This window comes from Arvicola amphibius, chromosome 1, assembly GCF_903992535.2.
Source record: "Arvicola amphibius chromosome 1, mArvAmp1.2, whole genome shotgun sequence".
In the NCBI taxonomy this organism is placed as follows: domain Eukaryota; kingdom Metazoa; phylum Chordata; class Mammalia; order Rodentia; family Cricetidae; genus Arvicola; species Arvicola amphibius.
This window is the reverse complement of record NC_052047.1, coordinates 118,303,458-118,324,793: the sequence shown is the minus strand read 5'-3', so window position 1 is coordinate 118,324,793 and position 21,336 is coordinate 118,303,458. Positions and strand designations below refer to the sequence as shown.

The 21,336-nt window shown below is 40.0% G+C and overlaps 2 protein-coding genes across 2 annotated transcripts in view; both read left to right on the top strand.

The window, feature by feature from the left end:
• The window catches only part of Pik3c2a (phosphatidylinositol-4-phosphate 3-kinase catalytic subunit type 2 alpha), a 102,593-nt gene extending 87,946 nt beyond the window's left edge, over positions 1–14,647 (top strand). Inside the window, exons 24-33 of the mRNA XM_038319048.2 lie at positions 1,679–1,848; positions 2,920–3,076; positions 3,676–3,785; positions 4,639–4,846; positions 6,290–6,414; positions 8,424–8,541; positions 8,628–8,700; positions 9,253–9,362; positions 9,443–9,568; positions 11,736–14,647. Coding sequence (XP_038174976.1) covers positions 1,679–1,848; positions 2,920–3,076; positions 3,676–3,785; positions 4,639–4,846; positions 6,290–6,414; positions 8,424–8,541; positions 8,628–8,700; positions 9,253–9,362; positions 9,443–9,568; positions 11,736–11,918 — 1,380 coding nt within the window. The 3' untranslated portion in view covers positions 11,919–14,647. The remainder of the gene's footprint in view (positions 1–1,678; positions 1,849–2,919; positions 3,077–3,675; positions 3,786–4,638; positions 4,847–6,289; positions 6,415–8,423; positions 8,542–8,627; positions 8,701–9,252; positions 9,363–9,442; positions 9,569–11,735) is intronic.
• A 3,502-nt stretch (positions 14,648–18,149) lies between these two features.
• On the top strand, positions 18,150–20,625 carry Rps13 (ribosomal protein S13). Its single transcript, XM_038319062.1, has 6 exons — positions 18,150–18,250; positions 18,404–18,452; positions 18,598–18,676; positions 19,305–19,474; positions 19,866–19,966; positions 20,553–20,625. Exons 1-6 carry the CDS (start codon positions 18,228–18,230, stop codon positions 20,584–20,586), a joined length of 456 nt encoding a protein of 151 aa, XP_038174990.1. The 5' UTR covers positions 18,150–18,227; the 3' UTR covers positions 20,587–20,625.
• The last annotated feature ends 711 nt before the right edge of the window (positions 20,626–21,336 follow it).

Here is a 21,336-nt window from a genome sequence, read left to right as displayed (position 1 = left end):
TTGTGCAAACCTGCAGTCCCGGTCCGAAAAGATTGAGACAGGAGGATTGTGAATTTGATTGGGATACAGACTCTGTATGAAAAAGAAGAAAACAATCACAGTATTTTGAGAATCAGTGGGCATGCTTTAAAATACTCATTATGTGCATCTTACATGCTGTATTATGCTAGCAATCCCCAGGAACAGCAAGCCAAACTGAACAAATGGATATACCCTTGAGACTCTAAAAGACACAGAGAGTCATCAGATGCTCACACAGAGCCAATCATGTTATTGTTTTAAGATATAAATTGGCTTTGTGTTCTTCTACATGCTAGATAAACAATGACTTAGCCCATAAACTGACTTAGTTTTAAAATTATGTTTATCTGTGTGTATTGTATGTGTGTACCCTCATGCACCTTTGGAAGACAGAAGAGGGTATCAGATCTCCTGTAGCTAGAGTTACAGGCACTTGGGAGCTACCTGATGTAGGTGCTTGGAATCAGAAAAAGCAACAGTTGCTAATAACTGCAGAGCCGTCTCTGAAGCTCTAAGATGACTTTCTTTACATGTGTTCTCTATACTGTTTGAGAGGAAAATTAATTTGCTCTGTTAAAAAGTATTCCATTTCCACTTAACCAGAAATAAAAAATAATAATAATAAAAATAAAAAGTATGCTTTCCTGCCAGGCATTGGTGGCGCACACCTTTAATCTCAGCACTTGGTAGGCAGAGGCAGGTGGATCTCTGTGAGTTTGAGGTCAGCCTGGTCTACAAAGTGAGTGCCAGGACTATTACACAGAGAAACCCAGTCTCAAACAACCAAAAAAAAATTTTTTTAAAGTATGTTTCCAGCATTTGGGAAGCAGAAGCAGGCAGATCTCTTGAGCTCTAGGCCAGCCTGGTGTACAGAGTGAGTTCTAGGACAGCCAGGGCTACACAGAAAAACCCTGTTGTGAAAAATAAAAACAAAATAAAAAATTACGTTTTCCATGCTGGGGATTGAACCCAGAGTTTTGTGCATGCTAGGCAAGCACAGGATTAATTTTTGTCTCCATGATAACCTCATCTACAAACAGGATATTTAAAAGCTAGTCATGAACTATTCATGCTGTTGTTTTTCAAGACAGGGTTTCTCTGTATAGCCCTACTGACCTGGAACTTGCTCTGTAAACCAGGCTGGACTTGAACTCAGAGATCCAAGTGCCTCTGCACATTTAGCTTTGGATATATGAAAAGGCTGGCTTTTATTCCCATGGCCTGGTGGATATTCTGATGCTGTTGAGAGGAGTTTGATATATATCTTAATTTTTTTGTTTTCTATCCTTGGGTTTTTGAGATAGAATCTCATTCTACCTGACCTGGAACTCATAGCAATCCTCCTACCACTCACTACTTCTTAAGTGTTGGGGTAATGGATGTAAGCTACCACACCCAGCTCTGCAAGAGGGATGAATTGGGCCCTGAAGTGGTGGTGCACACCTTTAATCCCAGCACTTGGGGCAGAGGCAGGCGGATCTCTGAGTTTGAGGACAGGCTGGGCTACAGAGAGAGTTCCAGGACAACCAGGGCTACACAGAGAAACCCTGTCCCTCCATCCACGCAAAAAAGTGATAAATTATTACTACGCACAGGCAAACCCTGCTTCCTTTAAGACATTTTTTTTCTCTCACATAATTTTATGTCTTTATTACAGGCTTCCGAGAACTTCATCTATTCTTGTGCTGGGTGCTGTGTAGCTACCTATGTCTTAGGCATTTGTGATCGGCACAATGACAATATAATGCTTCGAAGCACAGGACACATGTTCCACATTGATTTTGGAAAGTTTTTGGGCCATGCACAAATGTTCGGTAGCTTCAAAAGGTACAAATGTTGTTATTATTGTCAGTGAAAGGAAGCGTCCCAGACTTTGTCCTCCTGTTGTGCTTTGCCTTGTGGTTCCTTTTCAACGCAACTGGGAATGAAAAAGGCCCTAAGAGATGCCTTTACCATATAATAGACAAAACCAGTGTGTGTGCACTTTGTTGGAAGTAAATGGATATGTATTCTGTTTAATCTAAGTTATGTCATCTGCTAGAAATGATCCATTTGTATAATGGTAATGAATATAAATTTAACTCTGCATATTTTTGTAACCACTGTTGAATCTCTCTTTGGTCATAAAGATTTATAAATAATCACTCTTGTGAAAATTTCATATTTAAGTTCTGTCCCAATGCTGATGTTGCTGTGTAATAGTTTTCCTCAAAATGTGAACATTTAAGGATTAGGGAAAGACAAAACTCCTGGTGCTGTTAGAAAAGGAAGCTTTTCTGTCCCGACCGTTTTAAAAATAATCATTCAGTTGCCGGGTGTGGTGGTGCACACCTTTAATCTCAGCACTCGGGAGACAGAGGCAGTTGGATCTCTGTGCATTCAAGCCCAGCCTGGTCTACAAAGTGAGTTTCAGGACAGCCAGGACTGTTACACACAGAAACCCTGTCTCCAAAAAAAAAAAATCATTCATAATCTTAATATTAATTATAAATGTTTGGTCGATGACATAGGCTTATTATTAGTTAGCTCTTACATTTTTTAAATTAACCCATATTTTATCAATGCTTTGCCACATGGATCATGGCTTGTTACCTAATTTTTTACATCTTGTTTCCTTGGTGGCTGGCTAGAGTCTCCCAGACCCCACCCTTCTCCTGTATCTCTGCTTGGATTTCCTGACTGGCTCTATCCTGCCTTGCCATAAGCCAAAGCAGTTTTATTTATCAACCAGTGAGAACAGCACATATTCACAGCATGCAGAAAGACATCCCACAGCATGCTGTTTCCCACTTGAAAATTATTGTAGCTCACGTGGCTTATTTAATAACTTTTAACAGCAATGGCAGCATTTATTTTGAGTTATGTTCTGTAAATATGCTCTCTGTATACTTTCAACAGGGATCGAGCTCCTTTTGTGCTTACCTCTGACATGGCGTACGTCATTAATGGGGGTGAAAGGCCCACCATTCGTTTCCAGTTGTTTGTGGACCTCTGCTGTCAAGCCTACAACTTGATAAGAAAGCAAACAAACCTCTTTCTTAACCTTCTCTCACTGGTAACTGTTCTTTATTGGCATTGAGTTGTATACTAAAACCTCTATGTTTTGTTATTTTAAGAAGGATATTTTGTGCTTTTGGAATAAAATTGGCTATAGTTGTCAAAATTTTAGTGCAATATTTTTAGATCACTGATATAAGTACTTACTGTCTGATTCAAATCTACGAGAAGTCAGGAGAGCGGTGACGCCAGAGTGGAAAGGGGCGATGGCGCTGGTGAGCGCGTGTGCATCTGTGTCTCTAGACCGACGTGTATTCAAATGGCAAACATTCTGTCTCGTCAGGATCTCTGCGCTTCCTAGGATAAGTAGCACACCTAAGTATAAAGAATAGAAACAACCAAAACGTGCTGCAATGATTGTGACTGGAGTTGTTATAGTAGCATAGGCCTAGGAGGGAGATCGAGATTGTATGTGTTTAACTCCATAAATGGACTTTTCTTCCAGCGAGGTGTATGACTTCATTACCTTTACTTTTTTCATTTGTAAGAGTCACTTAGATACCCAAGATATTAACAAACTCAAGTGTTTGATAAATTTTGTTTCTTTAAGTCTAAGTACTTGACCAAGAGAAATTTTAATTTTTCTTTCTTCTATAGATGATTCCTTCGGGTTTGCCAGAACTTACAAGTATTCAGGATTTGAAATATGTTAGAGATGCACTTCAGCCCCAAACTACAGATGCTGAAGCTACCATCTTCTTCACTAGGTATGACATGTTTAATTATGTCAAAATGCAAAGGGCTAGGGATGTAGCTCAGAGGTAGAGTGCTTTTCTTTTCCTCTGAAAGATCCTGGGTGTTCATTCACCAGCACTGAAAGAAGAAAAGCTACTAAAAGTTGCAGCAGTGCTTAGAAAAATGTTTATTCCTTTCAAAGTGTAATCTCAAGGTTATTTAGTGTGATTTCCACTGGATGAATTCTGCTTATAAGTGTATTTCTAAGAAACATGTTTTCTACATTAATGATAATGTGATAATGTGCTTTTTAAGGTTTCCTTCTGAAATGATTCTATTTTCAAGATTCTACCGTAATAGCGTCTATGAATTCCACAACACAGCAGCCGACTGATACTCTAGGGCTGTAAACTATTTCTTCATGACAGTATTTGAAGTGCATGCCAGTTTACAGCTAGCACTTGGATATCATTGCTGTTTTCAATAAAAACAGATCTTTTGGCAAACATGTTCACTGACTTCCGCTGTCATGTCTCTCGGCAGGGAAGAATGAGTTTACATTGATGTGTCCTTTTCCTCTTGCCTTCTTCCTCTCGGTAGAGAGGAGGTTTAAAGCACTGACCTGGCTGGGCTGTGGTGGTGCACGCCTTTAATCCCAGCACTTAGGAGGCAGAGGCAGGCGGATCTCTGAGTTCAAGGCCAGCCTGGTCTACAAGAGCTAGTTCCAGGACAGGTTCCAAAGCTACAGAGAAACCCTGTCTCGGAAAACTCAAAAAAAAAAAAAAAAAAAAAAAAAAAAATTTCATTTTTTATTATCTTGAATTAAGCGTGTGTTGTGTGTTTCCATGTAAACTTATAATTAACAAATTTCTGATTCTTTTATAGGCTGATTGAGTCAAGTTTGGGAAGCATTGCCACAAAGTTTAACTTCTTCATTCATAACCTTGCTCAGCTACGTTTTTCTGGTCTTCCTTCTAATGATGAACCCATCCTTTCATTTTCACCGAAAACATACTCCTTTAGACAAGATGGTCGAATCAAGGAAGCCTCTGTTTTCACATATCACAAGAAATACAACCCAGACAAACACTATGTGAGTGTGTTCAGTGTGTGTAGATCATCATGTGGAAGGTTTCTGTTGTCCTCCATACATTTTTCACTGACTGCTGAAGCTCTGAGCTTTGATTTTGTTTATGCTTGTTGCTTCCATGGATGGTCCAAAAATAAGTAAATATACTTAAAGAATTACTTTGATGATTATTTTTGTACTGTTAAATTTGCTTAGAAATCATGAAGGTCAAAATACATTTCGTCTTTTAGTGTCAGAGTATTTTCTTTTTCCTTTCATTCTTTTCTTAGTTTCAAAGGTTAATCTTGCTTGCTGAAACATATTTAACCAATATAATTCAAAAAGTTTTAAAGTTTTATCAGGGCATGATGATGTACACCTTAATCTGAGCACTCAGGAGACAAGAGGCAGGCACATCTTTGTGATTGAGGCCAGCCTGATCTATATACCTACTTCCAGGACAGGCAGGGCTGATTAGAGAGACCTAACAAAACAGTCTTAAGCTCCCATTGTACTTTTCAGTACAGCATTTTCCTATTTGTTTGTGTCACTGGCAATCAAACTCAGGGTTTTAACCACTATAAAGCATTTATTAAACATACACATAAAACTTATTCTTTGTTTTTCTCTGAAGGGGTCTTAGCCCTGATTGTCATGGAACTCTTTATGTAGACCACGCTAGCCTCAAACTTGGAGAGCCACATTTGTCTGACTCCCAAGTGCTGGAATAAAGACTTTTGCCACCATGGCCTACCATCTTATATTTAAACAAATACAGGATTTGTATTATTTTTTACATACTCTCCCATGGCTATTATTATTCACCCTTGTGCTGTCTTTGTTGTTGTTGTTGTTTTTTCCCCTCTCTTTTCTATGCTAAGAGTCAATTCCAAGGTCTCCGGTATGCTAGCTATATGCTGTATCACTGAACTACATCTCTATCCTCCATGCTAATACTTTCTTAGATAATGCTTTTTTTTAAATCTATGATTAATATATTTTTAGAAAGCCATTTCACTTTAATTTTAAATCACTTTGCTGAGGTTATAGTGCCATTGATTTATAATGGCACTGGAAAGTGTACTCAGTTTACATACACATGCATACACACGTGCCTCGGGCTTTCTATGGATATACCTGACTCTTCTTGCAACTTTACTTTCTTTAAATAAACCTTTTTCCTTTTTGTTGGAAATGCACTAAGTGTATATGTTTGAGAAGTACATTATATTTAAGCATGGAAACAAAAGTGCTCACTTCCAAGTTTTTATTTGAATCTTCCAGTAGTTAAGTTCAGTCTCAGAATGCAGTGTGTGCTATATAAATACAATAAGCTCTATTCACAACCCTGTTTCCTGTTAGTGACTTATATTCCCAAGGGTAAAAGCACTTACTTGTACTAAAAGTTTTGTGTCAGGAAAGAAATTTTATTATAATGTAATGTGCCTATCATTGATTTCCTTCCAGATTTATGTAGTCCGAATTCTGAGAGAGGGACACCTTGAACCATCATTTGTATTCCGGACATTTGATGAGTTTCAGGAACTACACAATAAGCTCAGCATTATTTTTCCACTTTGGAAGTTACCTGGGTATGTTCCTATCCTGGCAAAAATTTGTTCTTATTTTCCTATGTAGAAACTATTTTTACATGCAAGTGGAAAACTTGGTTAACACTCAGTTACAGTTAAAATATTAAGTACCTCGTACAGTACTGAAGATAGATAAGGAGCTTGAATTTTGTGTTGAATGAACATGTGACTAAAATCTTAAAGCTAGGCCTGGTGGCACATGTACACTGGAGGCAGAGGCAAGAGGACACTGCAAGTTTCGGGTGGGTCTGGTTTCAGAGGACTATTTTAATTAAGTATGTACCCATTGTCTTAAACATCAAAACAACAGACAAGCTGTGAGCTTTGAAGACACCAGTTTTGTCACCTTGATTGTATCAACTAAGATAAGGAATCGTGGTTTTAAAATGTCACATGCTACAGCTGCATAAATCATCCATATGAGCCATGCTGATCTCCTGTGATGAATAATAAACCTGAGGTCATATGTTATGGCTTTGCTGGTAAAGGCTCTTTCTTCCAAACCTGACAACTCAGACCTCAACATGTGCCATGGCATAATGCTGACCCCTTGCCAGTTACCATTGAAATTCTTAGATGTGATTTTTTTGTCATTTCAGGACAGGGTTTCTCTGTGTACAGTCTTGGCTGTCCTAGTCACTGTGTAGACCAGGCTGGCCTTGAACACAGAGATTTACCTGCCTCTGCCTCCCAAGTGCTATGATTAAGGGCACTGTCTCACAGATGTTTTAATATTAAAGCTTAGCTTTTTTTAAAAAATAATTTTTCATTTTAAATTGCATGTGTGTGTTGTGTATGTTTACTGTGTTGGTGCCTGCAGAGGCATTGATCCCATAGAGCTGGAGTTACAGTGGCCATTGTGAGCTGACCAGTGTGGGCGCTGGGAACTGAACTCAGGTTCTCTTCAAGAACAGTATATGCTCTTAATTGCTGAGCCACCTCTTTTGCCCCTAGTGCTTAGCTTTTTATCTGACTCCTTTTGTAAAACCTCAGATTTACTGTAGCTTAAAGCTTTTCTTTGCCATATTCTTGTCATACAAGATTTCAAAAACATGGAGACAAGATGGATATCAAAGGGCTGGAGAGATGGCTCAGCGGTTGAGAGCATTGCCTGCTCTTCCAAAGGTCCTGAGTTCGGTTCCCAGCAACCACATGGTGGCTCACAACCATCTGTAATGAGGTCTGGTGCCCTCTTCTGGCCTGCAGGCATACAAGCGGATAGAATATTGTATACATAATAAATAAATGTTTTTTTTTTAAAAGATGGGTATCAAAGTATGTTACTGTTGGATGTGGATCTCTGAGTAAAAGACCAGCCAGGGATACATAGTGAGACCTTGTCTCAGACAATAAAGAGTTTGTTACTGTGTGTACTCTCATTTTCTTAACATCACCAAAGTAAGAATTGAGATAATGGTTTTAGCACCTGATTTAGGTTCTATGTCATTGTTTGTATAGCTTTATGATTACTGAGTAATGATTCTTTTAGAGACAAGATCAGGTAAATATTTGTGAATGATTAAAGTTGAAAATAACAGAAAATTAGTAACAAATACAGGAAACTAGTAAGGCATTCGTCTTTTTCTTTCCTCTTTTCTCCCAGGGAGGGGGTTGTTAAGATAGGGTCCTCTCTCTCTCTCTCTCTCTCTCTCTCTCTCCCTCCCTCCCTCCCTCCCTCCCTCCCTCCCCCTGGAATTTGCTATGTAGCTCAGAGTGTCCTTCAACTCCTGATCTACCCATCTCTACCTTCCAAGTGGTACTGAGATTACAGACATGTGCCACCATGCCCAACCGACACATGCATCTTGATGCCAAGACTTAAATGAAGAAAATGAATAATTGAATAATTTACCCGTAGTGTTTTGAATCACACCAGCAAAATATAATAGGTTAAAACCATACTTTTGTGTCTTAAAAATATATTTCTAGGTAAATATTGTGCATGATACTCTACAAATATTTTCTGATAAAATAATTTAAATCTCACTGTTTTTCTTTATCTTTTGTAGTTTCCCTAATAGGATGGTTCTGGGAAGAACACACATAAAAGATGTGGCAGCCAAAAGGAAAATTGAATTAAACAGTTATTTACAGAATTTGCTGAATGCATCAACAGATGTAGCAGAGGTGACTTTCCAATATAAGCAAATAACACAGTGTACCTTTGTGTCATGTAATATTTTACTAATGAACTTTTTTCTCTTTTATTTTAGTGTGATCTTGTTTGTACTTTTTTCCACCCTTTACTTCGTGATGAGAAAGCTGAAGGAATAGCTAGGTCTGCAGGTGAGAGTGTACTTTTTCCCACTGGTTGATAACTCATGACTTTTGTGATGGGTGGGGGTTGATGTGTATTAGCACACATGCATGTGTGTGGAGGCTAGAAATCCGTTTGGGGTGTCTTCAGGTGTCTCTCTTGGATTTTTTTTTGAGATTTATTTTATGTACATGAGTATTTTGCCTGAATGTATATATGTATACCATGTACATGCTATAGAGGTCAGAAGAACGAATTGGATCCCCTCGAACTAGAGTTATAGGTAGTTGTAAGCACTCTGTGGATACTGGGAATCTAACCCAGGTTCTTTGTAAGAGCAATAAATTCTCTGTCTGTCTCCCTCCTTCCCTTCCTTTCTCTCAATAGGTTAGTCTTTCTGAGTCAGTTTCTAGAAAAACTTAGCATTCCTAATAATTAGCTTGTGATTACAAAGTACAAATTAGTGGCAAATGCGGTTTACTTTTCCCATCCACTTCCCCTCACCCTGCCCTCGTGCAGCAGTTGAAGTGTGGCCCTTTGCAGGTACGTTGAGATAAGGAGGAAAGTATTTCTATTTTCAGGTGCAGGTCCCTTCAGCCCTACTCTGGGCCAAATAGGAGGAGCAGTGAAGTTATCTGTGTCTTACCGAAATGGCACCCTCTTCATCATGGTGATGCACATCAAAGATCTTGTGAGTGTTACAGATGACGACTGCTGAGAGTCTGTGCCCAGTGGGAAGCATTACTGTTAAGAGACTGCTTTTCTTTATAGGTTACTGAAGATGGGGCTGACCCAAATCCATACGTCAAAACATACCTACTTCCAGATACCCACAAAACATCAAAACGTAAAACCAAAGTTTCACGTAAAACTAGGAACCCAACATTCAATGAAATGGTAAGCTAAACTTCATTTCTCAAAATTTCCTAGAGTTTTGTTTTGAGATTTCAACGTTTTTATTTAATATTTATTTTTTATTTTATGTGTATATATTGTTTTGCTATCATGTATGTAAGTGCATTGGATGTGAGTCTTGTACACACGGTGTCCAGAGTTACACGAAGTTGTAAGCTGCCATGTAGGTGCTGGGAATTGAACTCAGGTCCACTGCAAGAGCATCAGTGCTTTTAATTGCTGAGCCATCTTTCTAACCTTCCCCACATGTTTTATTCTCTTAGTATCCTCTTACAAAAATGAAGTGTCAGCTGAACAGTAGAGTATAACTGTGACTGAGAGCCGGGCGGTGGTGGCGCACGCCTTTAATCCCGGCATTTGGGAGGCAGAGGCAGGCGGATCTCTGAGTTCGAGGCCAGCCTGGTCTACAAGAGCTAGTTCCAGGACAGGCTCTAGAAACTACAGGGAAACCCTGTCTCAAAAAAACAAAAATAAAAACAATAACTGTGACTGAGATACTCAAGGCAACTAGCAGATCACAATCCATCAGTAACTGGTTAAAACCTACTTCCAGATACCCACCAAACATCAAAACGTAAAACCAAAATTTCACCTAAAACTAGGAACCCAACATTCAATGAAATAGTAAGCTAAACTTCATTTCTTAAAAGTTCCTAGAGTTCTCTCACCTTGCTGCCTTGCTTAACTATTTTGGGGGGCAGAGTAGACACATTATTTATGGATCTTAACATTTAATTCACACAAAAAATGTCTGTATAGAGATTGGAAGACAACTTGAATTTTCTGTTTTGTTTTGTTTTTGATTTTGAGACAAGGTCTCACTGCTCTGTCCTGGGATTTAGCTACAGAGACCAAGCTGGCCTTGAACTCACAGAGATCCACCTACCTCTGTCTCCTGAGTTTTGGGATTAAAAGTATATACCACCACACCCAGCTTGACAACTTGAATTTTTATCAAGATTATAAATGTATCAAGACCTGTAGAAAAGCCAGGCCTGGGGCTAGAGAAATGGCTCAGCACTTAAGAGCACTTGTTCTTTCAGTGACTGGAGTTCAGTTCCCAGCAACTATATCAGAGGGCTTACAATTGCCTATAATTCCAGTTTCACAGAATCTGACACCATCTTCTGACTTCCTCAGGCACCCAAACATGTATGACATACACGTGAATTTTTTTTTAAAGGTAATAAATAAAATTTAAAGAGAAAAAAGTCGGGTGGGCTGGTACATTCCTGTACTTGTAGCACTTAAGAGTTGAGGCAGGAGATTATAATGTGAATTTAAGGTTAGCTTGGTTTACATAGCAAATTTGAAGTCAACCTGAGCCATCTAGAGAGACCCTGTCTCAAACACATACACACAGAAAGCCCTCTAGAAGGTCATTCACTCTTTAAAAACACATGCAGCGCTTACCAAAGAACGCTTGGTGTTAGTCTTATAAAACAATGGTGGGGTTTTTAGTGAATTTTTCTCTAGTTGATATTATACTGTCAAGACAAAGAAATACAAGCAAGTGTTCTTGTGGTTGTTTCAGTCAAACAGTGAGAAGGTCTAAATTAAAGAAATATTTATCAGAACTTACTGTGAAGTTTTGTGGAAAAATAAACATTTTAAGTGCTGTAATGAGGATTTGAAATAGCAATAGCTTTGAGCATTGCAGATCTGCTGCAAACTACATTCTCTGTGGGTTTGTATCTCCTTGTGAATAAAAAGTTACCACATCCTGGCATTTGACAGAACAATGAAACTTTAATCTGATTTTGCAAAATAATTTTAAAATTATATTTTCCAACTTGCTTTCCTTTCATCCTCTTTTTTCTCCAGCTATTAAGGTAACTAACCACCAGGTAATCTCTTTTCCCTGCCCCATCACTTCCATCTCTCAGAACCCATATCTGAGGATTTGGGAGCTGTTTTGTTTTCTTTTTGACAATGACTGGTCCTGCTTTCCACAGTCTCTTTGTTAAACACTGACAGAAATGATAGTTCAATCCAGTATTCCAGAAACTAAAACTTGCTCCTGATACATTGAGACAAGCCCTGCTTCTGTATTCACTGCCATTCATTGTAGTAGCACTCTTTGACTGATACCTTCATATTTTACTGAAGATATTCCAAAAACTAAATCTTATCATTTTCCTCCCTCTAGCTTGTGTATAATGGATACAGCAAAGAAACCTTGAGACAGAAAGAACTTCAACTGAGTGTACTCAGTGCAGAATCTCTGCGGGAGAATTTCTTCTTGGGTGGAATAACCCTGCCGTTGAAAGATTTCAACTTGAGCAAAGAGACAGTTAAGTGGTACCAGCTGACTGCGGCCACATACCTATAAACTGTGGATTTCTGAGCATTGGAAGCAAGGAGTTATAAATGTATGCACATGTGTGTACACACAAACACACACTTGGGAACTTTGTATATTTTTATACATGGGCAGAAATTATAAACAAATATACTTGCAGTGTTTCAACACATCTGTTGGACCAACTGTCACATAACTAACTTAAAGATTTGGGGAAGCCAATGCTGTTTCAAAATCATTCTGTTAAATGCTACCAGTCCCAAACTTAATATATAGTATATAATAAGTCCTGAAAAAGACTTGGAGATAATACTGTATCATTTTGGCCACCTTGTCTGCATTCTTTCTACACAGACACAGCAAGTTGGTTTTCCTGTTACGCACCTCACAGCCTTTACCACTGTGTATGTTCACAGACACCAAAGGAAAGGAAAGATGCAGCTGCTACTCAACAGGCTGAAAAGCAAAGCACAAATAGTAGGCAGAATGCTAAGAACTACTAAGTAGTTTATAGAAGTAGAGAAAAAAATCCTATTTTTATTCATTGTTAAAGCCTTTTCAGAGTAAGTGCCAATCACTGGAGTTGTAAATAATGGTGCCTTAACTTTCTATGCTCATTGGCACTTCATTCTGATTAGAGAGTAAGTAGTTTCCATTCATTTTCACCTTAATGAGGACAAAATATCAGGTACATTTACTAATAATTTTCCCACAAAAATACTATTTTCTCTACTTCTGATTGTGACTTAGTTATTTTAACTATTAAGCTATTTGATTTAATGTTTGTTGTCCAGTAACTGAATGAGATTCATTGATGTAGTTGCATTCTAAATTCTATCATTCCATTATAATCTTATGTTTATACGTAGGGGTGTGAACTGAACTTAGAGCTTCACTTCTATGTATTTATACTTTACTCCCTCATTAAACAAATGGAAATTGTTTGGCCTTGTGCCCGTTTTTGTTTGGTAAGAGGCCCGGGAAAAGAACTGTAGGATCCAGACTGAATTTTAATATAAACATTTATGGAAAGTGTTGTGTAAACTGTCCTGTATTTGTAAACATTGTACATTCACATAAAAAGAATTATTTTCTGTAATACAAGAAAATTCAGAATTACAAGAGAGGAGTTTGAAGTTACTATGGTGTAACCATTAAGAATAAGATTCATTTTTATTTCTCCTTTCAGACATAACTTTGTTTAGTTTTAGTAAACATGTAAATATGACAGACTTCATGGTTAGAATAGAATTTCAAATATTTTTAGAATGGTAATAGAGATGTAGCAAGTCTGGTAGTCATGAGAAAACTGACGAACTACTTACTTAATGAAGGGTAATACCAAGAGAGGACAATCTGATTCAGTTTGCTGAATGAAATTTTTATAAAGTGTACAAAGTGATTAGCAGAAATGATGCTTACAGAGCTGAATAAGAGTCAAGGGAGTTATCGTTGGAATAGATTTTTAAAGAAATCAAAACTTGAAATTTTTGGTGCCTAACACTATGGTCCACTTTTAGGGAAATCTGAGTATAGTATACGAATTTTTTTATATTAAAGTGTGTTGTCTACTTGATAAATTAAAATGAAGATCAAAGCACCGTTGTCTACTTTTTCCACAATTAATATTTCCTTAAATTGTTTTGTAAATGTAAGTAGCACTAGAATTGTTTTTCCTTTTGAGAGAAACCTAATTCCATTCCATGAGTCACCTGTCTACTTCTTTAAAAGATGTTCTTTTTGAAAGGTTGCCTTTGATGGAACTCAGCGTGGACTTTTGTCATCTGTTACAGCACATCTTAGCACAGTAATAGAACTTGGAAAGGTGATGTCACTTTCCAGTGATAAGAAATCTGATTCATATCTAAAAGTATATATTATGATTAATACTGTATAGTTAAGAATTCAGAAGAAAAGATATTTTCTCTTAATTTAACTCAATCTGTGCCTCCTTTGGTCATTAAAACACATATTCTAATATTAAGTTATTTCTTTGTAAAATGCTAATCTTCAGCCCATACCAAAAATAGCAATAGGGAGGAGAGAACAGCCTCTCTGCACTACTGCAGTCAATCATAAACCAACTCGCTTTCTACAAACTTTTTAACTCTTACCTTAAAATACATCTGAAAACAGAACTCTAAACTGGCCAAGACACTAACTTTTATGTTTAATCATTTATAACTACCTTTGTCAAGTACAAAAAATTCCGCTACATAAAAGTCCTGTGCCAGAATTCTTTGTTCTTGGCAGTGCTCTAGGGTCTGAAGATGATGATTCATTCCAAGAACCTGTTGTCTCTGGGGACTCCACTGAGAACTGGCACCAATGCTTTTAGTGCTGTGTTTATGTGAATCGAGTTGTAAAGCATGGATCTTTTTTATATATTCTTTTTTTTTTTTCAAATTAAAGTGTATAAAAACTTCAAAATCTTGCCTTAAGCTGTTTTAATTCTTTCTAGGATTCATGAATTGTGTCATTTAAAAATTCACTTTTGATAATTAAAAAAAAAAACAACACTGAAGCCCTGCTATTAAAATACACATTTACTTACATGCTGTTTACTAGCAGTGCAAATATAGATGTGATTACTGGTGTCATCTGTAAGAACCAAATGCTTTAATTATATCAGCATAGTGAGTGAAGATGTATATTTTTATTAATACTTGGAATATATTCAGTGGCTTGAATGTGACTTCATAACTATACTACAATTATATTAAAATATTTCTGAAATAAAGAAGTCAATCTGTCTTTTCTTTCTTGTTTTAATATTTTGGTTTCAGCGGTGGTGGCACACGCCTTTAATCCCAGCACTCGGGAGGCAGAGGCAGGCGGATCTCTGTGAGTTCGAGGCCAAACTGGGCTACAAGAGCTAGTTCTGGGACAGTCTCCAAAAAGCTACAGAAGAAACCCTGTCTCGAAAAACCAAAAAAAAAAATTTTTTTTTTTGTTTCAAACTTTTTTTGGTTTCAAACTTTTATTAACAGTGTTCTTTGTATCTCACCCAGGAGTTCATGAAGTTTAGTAATCCTGGATTTCAGATCTGTCAGACTTCCCTAAAATTTCTAAAAAGTGAGTTTGAATTGCTAAGTGTGATTCTTTGAAGGTTTGGATATCATTTTTCTACAGCCCATCACTATTCCTGAGATGTGAAGTCTTCTGTAGATATGGTTCCTGGTCTCTGATAGTTCACTTAAATAGTAATAATAGAGCAACGACCACATTCAGTGCAAGTTCTAACACCATACCTTTACTCCTGGATATGGACATGAGACTCTGGGTCTCCATATTGTGAAAAGGAATCTAAACACCCTAAAAGGACAATTCATGATGCCTATGAAAGCTGGCTTATGTAGGCTTATTCTTTGGATAAATAAGTGCCTGCCTCACTTCCTGCCAGGCTGTTTGGAGGTGCTGGCATACAAACAGCATTGTAGGTAGGGGGCTAGAGAAGACGCAGTGGTTACAATGGCTTCCTGCTGCTGTGAAGGACCCAGAGTTTGGTTCCCAGTACAAAGGCACAACTGCTTATTACTCTAGCTCCTAGGGATCCAGTGTCCTTCTGGCCTCTGTGGCCACTGTACTCAACATGCACAGCCATATATTCATGTAATAATCTTTAAAAAAAAGTCCTGGAGGGGGCTGGAGAGGTCACTGAGGAGTTAAGAGCTTATTGCTCTCACAGAGGACTTGGGTTCAGTTTCAAGCACCCACATGGCAGCTAAGAATTCTGTGACTCTAGGTCCAAAGGATCTGATATCCTCTTCTGGCCTCCATGGGTACTATACTGTGGTACAAAGACATAAATTCATTTAAGTCTAGACTGCTTATTTGTTTCCTGGCTGCCCAGACCCAAATAATCATACAGAAACTATATATTAATTCCAATACTGCTTGACCAATGACTCAGGAGTATTTCTAGCTAGCTCTTACATCTTAAATTAACCCATTTCTATTTTATCTTTTACCACGAGGCTCATGGTTTACCAGTAAGGTTCCAGTGTCTCCCTCCTTTGGCAGCTACCCGGTGCCTCCTGACTCCACCTTCTTTCCTCCTCTAGCTCTGCTTGGATTTCCTGCCTTGCTATATTCTGCCCTGCCATAGGTCAAAGCAGCTTCTTTTTTTAAAAATATATATTTATTTATTTATTATGTATACAATATTCTGTCTGTGTGTATACCTGCAGGCCAGAAGAGGGCACCAGACCCCATTACAGATGGTTGTGAGCCACCATGTGGTTGCTGGGAATTGAACTCAGGACCTTTGGAAGAGCAGGCAATGCTCTTAACCTCTGAGCCATCTCTCCAGCCCCCTCAAAGCAGCTTCTTTACTAACCAATGGCAATAAAACATATTCATAGAATACGGGGGACTCCCACATCAAATATATGCATACATACACACATTTTAAAATATAATTTTTTTTTCAGGTAGACAACATGTTGCTATGTATAGGATCAGAAATGTGCCTGGAATGTTTAGCAATAATGGCAAAGTGGGAGGACATGAGGCCATCTCAATGCATATTTCAAATGCACTGAGAAAGTGTAAAAAGGGCCCCTGGGATGGCTCAGTGAGTAAAAATGCTTGCTATATACTGACAAGCTTAGTTTTGATTTCCAAAGCCAGGGGAAGGTGAAAATATTGAACAGATTCCGTGATGTTGTCCTCTTATATTCCCCATACTCAACACTTTCTTAAAAACTTTATATTTTAGGTATGAGTGCCATGCAAATATACTTGCATGCCAGAAGAGGGCATCAGATACTATTATAGAAGGTTGTGAGCCACCATGTGGTTGTTGGAAGTTGAACAGGGAACCACTGGAAGAGCAGCCAATGCTCTTAATCCCTGAGCCATCTCTCTTCTGCCCCCTCACCACCACTTTAAAAAAAAAAAGTTTAAAAAAAATTGGAGGTATTTACACAGGAACAGTGCATTTATTTGATCACTAGGTGGACAATGGATTGTATAAAGAATGGGGTACCATTTAAACCACTTGAGAAACGATGGATAGGATGGGGTATCCGTGGAAACAAGTAATTATACACTTCTGTAATGAGATGTGTTGGGGTGACTCATGGAAATGAGAAAGAATAAAAAAACCCTGAATTTTATTTTGGGCAAATGTGTTAAACTGAAATGAAGGGCTCTAGCTTATGGATGATGAATTGAAGCCAAATTTGATGTACGAGTCGCATATCTGGGCTAAAAGTATGAATCTGGCTAATTATTCAAATATATTTTTGCAGCTGGGCAGTGATGACGCCTTTAATCCCAGCACTTGGGGGGCAGAAGAAGGTGGATCTCTGTGAGTTCAAGGCTAGCCTGGTCTACGGCACGAGTTCCAGTCCAGCCAGGGCTGCACGGAGAAACCCTGTCTTGAAAACAAAACAAAAATCAAATATATCTTTGCTAGGAAAAATAAAAATTGGTTCAAGTTCCCAATGTTTTGGAAAACATTATTCAATTAGTGATAGGTTAAAAGCATGTAGCTGTACAGGGCATGGTGGCTCTCGCCTTTCACCTAAGCACTGTCTCAAGGCGTTGTTTACAAAGGAGATCCTGTCTTAAAAAGAGAAAGAAAGAAAAAAGGCAGCAATGTTTCAGTAGCATGTTGTTTTAAACTTCTTGCCCGTCACTTGTCAACAGGGTCTTGCAGATTTGAGTTTCCTCCTTCCCAAGCCCTTGCTTTTTATTTTCTGTTGCATTTTTAACAAGTTGTTCCATTCACCCATTCTTGGAACACATTAATGGTGGGCCGGCTCTAGGTCATTCTTAAAAGCTAAACTCCCTAGGGATGCCCTTTCCCCCTCATCTTCCCCAAACTTCTTTCCTGGTCCCCAGCTCTTCTCAGCCGGGTCTGCGGCTCCGCGCTCCTGCGCAGGCAGAGAAGGATAGGGCCGGGCTCTGTGCTAGCCTAGGGTTAACACTCTGGAGAGGAGGCGGAGGCAAGGCGGTCTCGCCCACGCCGCACCGCTCGAGTCTGGGGCTGGTAAGCGAGCCGTGACGAACCGCTGACCCCGCAGCTTACCCAAGTCCTCCAGCCCGGGGCTCGATCCCGCCCTAGGTTCTCGGAAACTGCCTCCAAATAGGGGGTTAGGCTGACTTCCAGATCTGCCTTTGAGGCTCGGCGGGAACTCAACTAAAACTGAGGCGTGACGTCTCGCCGCAATGTCTTCTGGGACACGTAGTCAAGCGGGCGCCCGTGGCCGCGCCGTATAGCCCCGCCCCGCGTTGGATGAAGCGTGTACGTGTGGCGTCACTTCCTGCGTATCTTGGCTTCCTGCGGAGTTTCCTCCCTCGTTCTCTCTTTGCTGCCAGACCTCCGCCATCATGGGTCGCATGCACGCTCCCGGGTGAGCCGCGGCGCCAAACCGGGTTGTGGGGCTGGAGCTGGGGCACTAGGGCGCGGGGCAATGAGAGGAGGAGGATGCGGCCTGCAGGTGGGGAGACCGCGGGGCTGCTTGAGCCGCGGGCCGCCATTTCACACCCTGTGCTTCTGTTCTCAGGAAGGGCCTGTCCCAGTCGGCGCTGCCCTACCGCCGAAGCGTCCCCACGGTGAGTAGAGGCGGCGGGTTGGGGGGCAGCTTGGGGCGGGGAAGGGATCTGTCTGTGTGCGTGAGGAGGAAGGGGATCTGAGGCCCGAGGGGAAGATTGCTGTCGTGCTTTCTTACGCTGAGGCCGATTTCTGTTCCACGTACAGTGGCTGAAGCTGACGTCTGACGACGTGAAGGAGCAGATTTACAAACTGGCCAAGAAAGGCCTCACTCCCTCCCAGATAGGTGAGTGTTGGTGTCGTCTCTAACTTCTGCTCTCGTGTGGTCTGGAAAAACAAACGTGTCTAATCCGTGCGTCGGACACGCTTTTCCCTGCTTCCACAGCTAGACGAGGAGCATCTGGGATGGGGTCACATCTGGCTGTGAATTTACTGTGACTTTGTACAAACGGCAGATAATTTGTTTCTGTTAATGTGGTTCTGGGGTGTAGGATAAGTGGTCATAGGAACACATGCTCGCTAAGACTTGAGTATACTACAGATACGGAGAAAAAAGGAATTTGAGAGGGACTCAGCTAATCAGAAGTAATTTTAGGTTTAAAAGGAATAACATAGGCAGTTTTCAAAATTGGTATAAACGTTAAGGCGGTTTTAGTTAGGGCAAGATAGAAGGCAGAGATCTCTTTGGTTCCTTTGGTCAGCTGTATTCTAGCAGCCTCACTTTGATGATGGTGTTCCAACATTCGCGGTTTCCACCAGAAGGGCTTCTTCCATGTTGGGTAGACCTTCCTTGGATGTCTGAGTGAGCTGCAAGCGCTGTTAGGTTGGCTACTGGCAGGAAATTTGGAGGGCCTTGCTATCAGGGCTTTATTACATGCTCAAGTTTGTGTTAGAAGTCATTTGCTTTTTTTCAGGTGTGATCCTGAGGGACTCGCACGGTGTGGCCCAGGTCCGTTTTGTGACTGGTAATAAAATCTTGAGAATCCTTAAGTCCAAAGGCCTTGCCCCTGATCTCCCTGAGGACCTCTACCATTTGATTAAGAAGGCAGTCGCTGTCCGAAAGCATCTTGAGAGGAACAGAAAGGTGAGTGAGGACACAAACCTGGGATTGTGTAGCCGTGCTGTCCTGGTCTTCTGGAGGCAGAGGATGCATTTGAGTTTAATTCTATCAGGTGGTTCTAGGCCCCAACTAATCAACATTCTTCTCCCCTAAACATATCCAGTTGGTTCTAAATGTTGAGGGCTGTTGTAGTTTTTTGACAATTTCTCTAGACCTTATTCTGAATCCTCAGATTGCCTCTGTGGGTTTGATGGTGTGTGCGTATAATCTCAGCAAGGCCAGTAAATCTCTGAATTTAAGGCCAGCCTCGTCTAGCAATTTGTAAGATAGCCAAAGACTGTTTAAAGCCTTAAGAACTTAGCCTTGGAAGGTGCTGAGTTGCTTATTTGGTTGTTTTCTTAAATCTTGTTTTTAGGACAAGGATGCTAAATTCCGCCTGATTCTGATAGAGAGCAGAATTCACCGGCTGGCTCGTTACTATAAGACCAAGCGGGTCCTCCCACCCAACTGGAAATAGTAAGTATATGCGTTTTTGCTGAAGAGTCAGCTAGATAGTAAGCAGCGGTGGTAGTAGATAAGGAACTTGGTGGTGCGTGTTTTGCCTTCTCGTCCTATGGTTAAGTGCCATTTCAGCTCATCCTGTCATAGTGGGAAAGCATGCGTGGGCGATAGGTGCATACATGATGAAATGACAGTGTCCAGTCGGGTGTTATTTAGAGCTGGGGTGGAGGCTGCTCTGCAGGAGACGCTGTCTTATTAAAGGTCACACGAGCAAGAAGAGGACCATGGTTGGCAAATCTGGTCTGACTCAGGAATGGTCTTCTACCCCCGCCCCCATGGATTGTCACTATGATGACCATCCAAACATTCAGTGTCTGCCAGGATAGGCATTTCCCTTCTTACCAGTCTTGCTCAGGTGTCTGATGGAGCATTGCCATTCATCCTCCTGATTAAGTCTGTGGGGTTTGGGTTCTCACTCAGTTTGATGCATTGTGTGCAGTTAGGTATTTGAGCTGTTTGGGGATAGCTCTGGTAGCAAAGAAAGTTGTGAATGGATCCCAAAATCTAGTATTAATCCCAGTTTCTGTTTTCTTCTTTCCAGTGAGTCATCCACAGCCTCTGCTTTAGTGGCATAAATTCTTATTTACACGAGCAATAAAATCACTTTGAATAAATTCAAGTGTGTGTTTCTTTTCTCTGTTGATCTTTTTTGGTGGGAAGTGGTTTTGGCAGTTACTGATCAGAGTGGACAGAAAGCTAGTGTCTTTCCCTAACTGCTATCTACATGAAGAACTGAAAGACTAGGAAGTGGGAGTGGGGGATTTGAGTCCTTGATATATTTGATTTTTATGATGTGTCAGGCATAACCATGGTTAGCATCAGAAGTGTGCCCACATTGTGCTGGCTGAGAGCTGACTCAGTCTCTCTAGGGACTCTTGAGGAATGGCAACTTTTGAAGTGAATTCTTTTTATTAACGTGTGCACATGCTTGCCCAATATGGCTGCATCACAGTCATGCAGTACTTCCAGAGGCCAGAAGAGGGTAGTAGTTACTTTGGGATTGGAGTTAGAGAAGGTTTTGAGTTGTTGGTCCTGGGAACTGGACCCAATCTAAGTCTCACATTATTATAGGCTGAATATGCTGCCAGAACTATTAACCAGGCTGTAATAAGATATTTAGCCTTTGGGCCAGCGACACTTGACATCAAGCCTGGCATTCAATTCCTGGGAACCATTTGATGAAAGGAAAAAATTTAAACATTTAAATTTAAAATATGACAGGCAAGCGCACACAGATGTTTAAAAATATCAAAACACTTGTGATAAGATGGGGTGAAGGGAGGTGTGGGTCTAGGTACTGAGATCTGTAACTACTATGTAAGAGT

What these genes read in the sequence shown, in the direction of transcription:
- Rps13 (XM_038319062.1), top strand. Translation starts at nt 18,228, where the DNA reads ATGGGTCGCATGCACGCTCCCGG. An exon ending in CCTCACTCCCTCCCAGATAG is followed by an intron (nt 18,677 to 19,304) that starts GTGAGTGTTGGT and finishes GCTTTTTTTCAG; the next exon opens with GTGTGATCCTGAGGGACTCG. An exon ending in ATCTTGAGAGGAACAGAAAG is followed by an intron (nt 19,475 to 19,865) that starts GTGAGTGAGGAC and finishes TCTTGTTTTTAG; the next exon opens with GACAAGGATGCTAAATTCCG.